The sequence below is a fragment of the Alosa alosa genome, chromosome 13, assembly GCF_017589495.1.
Source record: "Alosa alosa isolate M-15738 ecotype Scorff River chromosome 13, AALO_Geno_1.1, whole genome shotgun sequence".
NCBI lineage: Eukaryota > Metazoa > Chordata > Actinopteri > Clupeiformes > Clupeidae > Alosa > Alosa alosa.
The window spans coordinates 24,486,444-24,494,096 of record NC_063201.1 but is presented as its reverse complement, the minus strand read 5'-3'; the positions used below and the strand labels follow the sequence as shown (position 1 = coordinate 24,494,096).

The window sequence follows — 7,653 nt, the reverse complement described above, 5'->3', positions numbered from 1 at the left end:
AACCTCATATGTGGTGGATCCCAGTCGGCGAGTGACATGGAAAGGACCCTGCCACTTCGCCAGCAGCTTGCTGTTGTCACTGGGCAGCATCACCAGCACTTTGTCTCCGACTTGAAAACTACGGGCTCTGGCTTTCTGATCATAGTAGGTCCTCTGTCATTGTTGCGCCTTCAAGGTTTTGCTGGGCAAGCTCTCCCATACTCTTCAGTCTCTCCTTCATTTGGAAAACATAGGAGAGGGTGTTCTGTGTCTGGGGGACCTGCTCTTGTCCCATCCAGCTCTCCTTCAGCAACGACAGTGGTCCCCGCACCTCCCGGCCATAAAGCAGCTTGAACGGTGAATATCCTGTTGAGGCCTGCGAGACTTCTCGATAAGCAAAAAGAAGATATGGGAGCCAGTTGTCCCAGTCGGTGCCGGTTTTGTCCACAAACTACCGCAACATCTGCTTCAGGGTTTGGTTAAACCGCTCCGTTAACCCATCTATCTGCGGATGATAAGGGGTAGTCCGAATGCCCTTGATCTCTAACAACCTGTAGGCCTGTTTAATAAGCTTAGACATAAAGTTGGACCCCTGATCGGTAATTATGGCCCTAGGGAACCCCACCCTGGAGAAAAGCTGCATGAGACAGGTAGCAATGGTTTTGGCCTTCACCCCCTTAAGCGCAAACACCTCAGGATACCTGGTGGCATAGTCTGTAATGACCAGCATGAAGCAATTCCCAGCCTTGCTACGCTCGAGGGGACCCACAACATCCATCCCCAACTGTTCAAAGGGTGTACCCACTATTGGAAGAGGCTCTAAAGGGACCTTGGGGGGACCGTCTTACAAAAGTCTGCAATGTCCTTGGCCATCTTTGGCCAAAAAAAAAATGCCGGCTGACTCGGGCACGGGTCTTCTCTCTCCCTAAATGTCCTGCCCAGGGGACAGAATGGCTCAAATCAAGGACTATCTCTCTGACCTTCTGAGGAACAACCATCCTTGCTCCCACCCCTCCCCCTTTATATAGCACTCCATTCCTGAGGGAAAACTCCTGCCCTTACTCCTCTTTCCCATCACCACTAAGCTGCTCTCCCTTCTGCTGATATATAGGGCCAATGACTGGATCCTGCTGCTGCATCAACCCAATATCTTGTGGGATCTTTACTGGCACCTCCAGCTGCTCTGAGTTGGACTCCTCCTGCCCGTGAGCCACCCCAAACTGGAATTTCTCCTGCCTTCTCTGCTGCTTAGGTTTCCTAGTCTTTCCCGGCTGAGCTTCAATATCACCATCATAGAACGGCAATGCCGAAAGCGGCATCTCTACTTCACTCTTCTTAGCCATAGCCCCTGTCACTGTCATGTTACACCCACTGCTAACAGGAACTAAATCGAGCAAAATGGGAAAATCCTGGCCCAAAATCATTTGATATGGCAGATTATCGACCACCCCAACCTCCAGTAGGTAAGTCTGTCCCAAAACCCCCACATGCACCCTTGCAGTTGGATAACATCTGTCCTCCCCATGTACGCAGCGTAGTTGGGTCAACACCATGTAGTTTCTAAGATGTGCTGGCACTAGGTCAGGGGACACCAGGGACTGCATACCACCTGTGTCTACAAGTGCACTAACCTCTTGTCCATTCAGAACTACCACGCAACAATGGAGACTTAAGTGTTTCTTCGGGAGACTAGCTCTAGGTACTGTGCAAAGAGTGGATTGGTTGTCTGGGTTATTGGGGCACTTCGGCTTTATATGACCTTCCTGTCCACACTGAAAACAGACTGGAACCTTGGGGCCGCTAGATCTAAAAGGAAGGGCTTTCTTTGAACGGACCACCCTTATCAACCGCAGACCTCCCTTCACTGCTGGTCTTCTTGGGTGGCTGAGACTGACGGTGGGGTCTGTTAGATTCTCTGCTCACCTTCCATTTGGCATATGTCCAGGGCTGGGCCTTCCGACGGGCCGACACAAAGATGTCCGCCAACGCTGCAGCATCAGCAGCAAAGCTGGGGTCCCGTTCTCAAATCCACACCTGGAGCTCTGGAGCCACGAGGCGGAGGAACTGCTCCAGAAGGATCTGTTCCCCAATCTGCTCTTTGCTGTGGTGTTGTGGCTGACCCATCTTTGGTAAAGGTCCCGTAGCCGGACATACAGCTCCTTAGGGGACTCATCGTCCCCTACCTGGGCACCCCGGAACTGCAGTCGGTATGTCTCCTGGTGTATGTCATACTTATCCAGTATGGCCGCCTTCACCTGCTCATAATCCAGGGCCTCTTCCTGATCCATATTGATATAGGCAGCCCTAGCCTTGCCCGTCAGTAGGGGCACTAGCCTAACTACCCAGTCAGTTGTCGGCCACTGACACGCCACCGCTACCCTCTCAAATATGATGAGATAGTGCTCAATATCATCGCTGTCACACAAGCACTGGAGTCGAGGCTCCCGTTCTACATGCCCTCTAACCTGACTGCTTGAACGGGGTAATCCCAGTGGTGGTGTGAAGCGTCGACCCGTGGCGGAAGATCCTCCTCCCGGCGCCTCTGGAACATGGCTCGGAATTGCGTGGGGACGTCCTCCCAGGTCGGGGGTGGTCCTCTCCTTCACATCCCGCTGGAGAAGACTGAATTGATGTTGTATTGTCCTCCACTGTCGCAATGTCTCCTGTTCCATGCGCTCCTCTCGGTCCTGCTGCTGCGCCATCTCGGTGCGGATCAGGTCCCGCAGATCCTGCAGGGAGGCATCCTCGGCCAGACTAGCCAATTCAGGTTCCTCGTCACCAGCCTCTTCTCTCCTAGCTGTCCCGTCATCTTGCTGCATACTCTTTTTCTTTGGGGGCATGGCGGCGTTCACGGGGGGGCCTGGAGAATCACTCAAAAGTAGTAGGAAGCGTAGAAAAATCCGAAAGGGCGTGCCGGGGAAAAAAAAAAATACTCAATACTGCCCTCTAATGGCCATCCCACTTCTGACACCAGTTGTCACGGTACCGAGCGGAGTTACCTTCCATCAAAGTGGGTGTGGCCAAGGAAGCAGAGGCAGTGGTTAAGAATGGACCAAAAAATTTAATGACGTGGCTTGAATACAACACAAGCAGAGGGGTCCATAAAAAAATTACCAAACTAATAAAGAAAAAACTAGCAATAATTCTTCAAAAATTCCGATAGATTTTACAGGTGACTATTTTCCAAATACAGGGTCGTAACACTCACGTTGCGCATCACCAACAACATCAAGACTGCCATCAAATGAAACAGAGGGGTACATATACCTGGCGACCAGCACCATTCACATAGACGGGGAAACAATAAACAATCAATTAATACATAAAAGACAAGACAGACCCTGATTCACAAGCATACAGATGTGACCTATGCCCTAGCAGTTATATCAAAAAAACATTGCTAAATAGTACACCCTATTGCTTGTGTTAAGAATAAAGATCGCGGCGGTTTGATCAGGACTGTCGCGAACGTCCCCCACAGCAATAAACAGAATGGCACGGCTCAATGCCGCCCTGAACCAATAAATCGTCGATAGTGTCTCGTCGGCCCCCTTTGCCACCGGACCTTCAGAGCCAGAACGAGAGAACACAACAGTCGATTAGCATTCATGTTTTACTCAAGCTTACACGTATAACATACAACGTACAAACATAGCAGCTAATTGTCTTGTGTCATACCTTGCCTTACATGAAACATTACAACATAATGGGAAATAGTGTTAGGTGAGTGCAAATGTCCACAGTGATTGCCACGTAGCTATGGCCCAAAGTTACACTCTTGCGCAACAGCACGTTGCTGTTGCTACACCTGATTTTGAAGGTCATATGAAGGACAGGTAAACACACCTGTCATGGCCTCTGGGGCGGGTTTAACACTTTCACTACAGATTAGATGAAGTAGATAGTCAGACTTCAGATACACATCTAAAATAAACGGTTTAGTTCTTGACACTTAGTGTGACATTAAGTAGGACTATATACAAGGAATTCTGGGTAAAGTAGGACACTGGGGGCAAAGTGTCTAATATCTATAGTCCAACATGAGTCAGTCTTTAGTGTCTAATATCTATAGTCCAACATGAGACAGTCTTTAGTGTCTAATTGCTATAGTCCAACATGAGACAGCCTGTGTCTGATATCTATAGTCCAACATGAGAGTTTTTATTGTCTAATATCTATAGTCCAACATAAGAGTCTTTATTGTCTAATATCTATAGTCCAACATGAGTCAGCCTTTATTGTCTAATATCTAAGTCCAACATGAGACAGTCTGTGCCTAATATCTATAGTCCAACATGAGACAGTCTGTGCCTAATATCTATAGTCCAACATGAGACAGCCTTTATTGTTGTGAAACTGTCTAATTTACATTAGACTAGTATATGAGCAAAAGTAAGATTGGCCTCACCCTACAGACCAGTCTAAAAGAGCTTTGTGAAATCGGTCCCTTTTGCAATGAATGGTTTAGGTATGAAAAGACTTATAGCAGCTTGATGCTTTTGGCAACTGTTAAAGGTACAGGTCATGAAAATCAACATAGAGCCAATAACTCTTACAATTTTAATCATCAAAATATATTTTATAAACATAATAAAATTAAACAAAGGGTTGCACAATCAAAAACACATTTCACAAAATAAATACTAGAGGGTGATTTAAACGTGTGCATGATCAAAGGTTTGGGTTGCATAGTCTCTCTAAGCCAGATGAACATGCATAAATATAACATAATATATTATGATATTGCATACATTGTGGCCTACAGCACAGATCTAGAACCGGAGACCAGGCGTTCTGTGCAAGTAGCCTACAGCACAGATCTAGAACCGGAGAGGATTAAAGTCAGAATCAGACCAAACCAGAATCTTTGGTACAACCTGGTAGAAGTGGAATTTATAAAGGTTGCTTGAGTTCATTATGTAGGTTTAGCTCATAGTCTATCGGATCTAAATCCAGACAGGACAAACAGGACGTGACACACAGCCTCTAGGGGCCCGGCCCGTCCACAAGCACAAGTTCGGAGTTGCCCCCTTGGGCTTAGTGACACTATGCAGCAGGTGGGGGGGAGTTGCCCCCTTGGGCTTAGTGACACTATGCAGCAGGGGGGCATTTCGGAAATCAGCATCATAACATCTATGATTGTAGAATCACTGAAGAAACATGCACACGGAAATGACTCTTGCAATTAATGATATACACTCAAAATGATATCTTTTTTTTCTTCAAAAATACTTTTCAACAAATGTATTTATAAAACATTTAAAAATATCAAATAATGAAATTCATTCAACTTCTCTGATGTTAGGGCTCTCTTTTCATCACTACTGGCAGATAGAAGCTTTAAGAAGATAGAACCCATTCCAACAGCCAGGCCATTGGCAACACACACATATCACTGCATTACCATGGCAACACACACATCACACTGCATTACCATGGCAACACACATATCACACCGCATTACCACGAGCAGATGTGGAATGTCATCAGAGTCACCTGGGCCCCAGGATATGGCTAAGGGTAGGAGTGTCTTTCGCACATTTGTAAACAATGGCACCGATTTTGTTTTGTTTTTCTTATCTTATTATGAATGACATTCTTGGTTATTTTAGTCACAATTCATAACATAATGTTCCCTACACAGGAGAAAACTATTTGTTTTCAAATCACAGATACTTAAGACAGGCAAATAAACATTCTGGAGTGACTATTTACAGAATGCAAGAAAGAACACTGAACACAGGTAACATAAATAAAAAAAAGTCAGATCATTCTTGGTAATTAAAAGTGCTTAGCATTTAAATTTTTCTCAATCAGTCTTTTGTTTTAGGAGAGAATGGCACCTTCTGCATGGTCTTAAGTTATGACATCTTTAAAGGTTGGGCAGAGGGATGGTATTCACCCACATTGTTCCCTTGAACAGCGTGTATGGTTTGTGTGTGTGTGTGTGTGTGGGGGGGAGAGACGTCCCTCTGACCATCTGTATCAGTGTGTCCTGCTCAGATAGAGTGTCCTTATGTACTGTTGTGGAAGGACGTCCCAGTGTCTAGTAAAACAGTAGGTTACAGTGTTCATTTTCAGGTCCAGTTAAAACACAATGCTCTTGTGCAGAGTTAGAGCAGGACATGTTCATGTTCCTCTGAAAGAGAGTCCTCACGTTCCTCTGAAAGAGAGAGTCCTCACGTTCATCTGAAAGAGAGAGTCCTCATGTTCATCTGAAAAAGCTCATACCCACGTTTAGTTGAAAGAGAGTATCCTCATGTCCAGTTAGAACAGGACTCCCTTGTGTCACGTTAGAACAGTGAGAACATGACCTCTTCATGTCCAGTTAGAACAGGACCCCCTCGTGTCACGTTAGAACAGTGAGAACATGACCTCTTCATGTCCAGTTAGAACAGGACCCCCTCGTGTCACGTTAGAACAGGACCCCCTCGTGTCACGTTAGAACAGGACGTCCTCGTGCTCGATCAGCAGCTGGATGATCACTTTCTGGTAGCGCATGTCGTTGAGGGACGCCAGAGTCTCCTGGTCAGGGGGATGCATTAGCGTAGGTCCAAACACGATGCCCAGATTCTCCGCATTCATGAAGTTGTCCTTCTCATGCAGGGTCACCCTGTTAGAACGAGATGTGGTCAGCAGGGGTCTGATAGCTGCCATGGGAGACCAAAGATACAGAGCTGCGCAGATGTGGACACAGGTGTGTGAGTTGAGCTGATCATGTGTGTGTGACCAACCTCTTGAGGTGCATCATCAGGTATCGGAGCGTCTCGTAGTGGGCTGGAGGCAGCTGCAGCAAGCCCTCATGGATGGCCTCTAACCGAGCATCAGGGTCTGGGATCTCTACACACACACACACACACACACACACACACACCCACACGCGCCGTGAGGTGTAGTGTTGTACAGGTGTTGTAAAGGTGCCAGGTGGGGTCTAGTGTAGTACAGATGTTGTACACGTAGCAGGTGATGTGTAGTATTGTGAGGTGTGGTGTGTAGTATTGTACAGGTGAGGTGTGGTGTGTATTATTGTACAGGTGAGGTGTGGTGTGTAGTATTGTACAGTGTGTGGCGTGTAGTATTGTACAGGTGATGTGTGGTGTGTTACAGAGGTGTGGTGTGTAGTATTGTACAGGTGATGTGTGGTGTGTTACAGGAGAGGTGTGGTGTATAGTATTGTACAGGTGAGGTGTGGTGTGTAGTATTGTACAGGTGATGTGTGGTGTGTTACAGGAAAGGTGTGGTGTATAGTATTGTACAGGTGATGTGTGGTGTGTAGTATTGTACAGGTGAAGTGTGGTGTGTAGTATTGTACAGGTGAGGTGTGGTGTGTTACAGATGAGGTGTGGTGTGTACTATTGTACAGGTGATGTGTGGTGTGTAGTATTGAGCAGGTGAGGTGTGGTGTGTAGTATTGTACAGGTGACGTGAGGTGTGGCGTGTACTATTGTACAGGTGATGTGTGGTGTGTAATATTGTACAGGTGAGGTGTGGTGTGTTACAGGTGAGGTGTGGTGTGTACTATTGTACAGGAGATGTGTGGTGTGTAGTATTGTACAGGTGAGGTGTGGTGTGTTACAGGTGAGGTGTAGCGGGACTGACTTGCGGCCTGGATGAAGGTGTTGTACAGGTCGTAGGTGATGACAGGGATCGGCAGGTCTCTCAGGTAGAGCTTCA

The 7,653-nt window shown here is 46.8% G+C and overlaps 1 protein-coding gene across 3 annotated transcripts in view; it reads right to left on the bottom strand.

Annotated features, from left to right (window-relative positions):
* Nucleotides 1-4,525: 4,525 nt before the first annotated feature.
* Nucleotides 4,526-7,653, bottom strand: part of chn2 (chimerin 2) — a 44,864-nt gene continuing 41,736 nt past the window's right edge. For all 3 annotated transcript variants that reach the window (XM_048260418.1, XM_048260419.1, XM_048260420.1), the window contains exons 11-13: nucleotides 7,579-7,653; nucleotides 6,714-6,819; nucleotides 4,526-6,592 (exon numbers count right to left, since the gene is read on the bottom strand). The exon at nucleotides 7,579-7,653 is cut by the window's right edge and continues 63 nt beyond it. In XM_048260418.1, coding sequence (XP_048116375.1) covers nucleotides 6,421-6,592; nucleotides 6,714-6,819; nucleotides 7,579-7,653 — 353 coding nt within the window. In that variant the 3' untranslated portion in view covers nucleotides 4,526-6,420. The remainder of the gene's footprint in view (nucleotides 6,593-6,713; nucleotides 6,820-7,578) is intronic.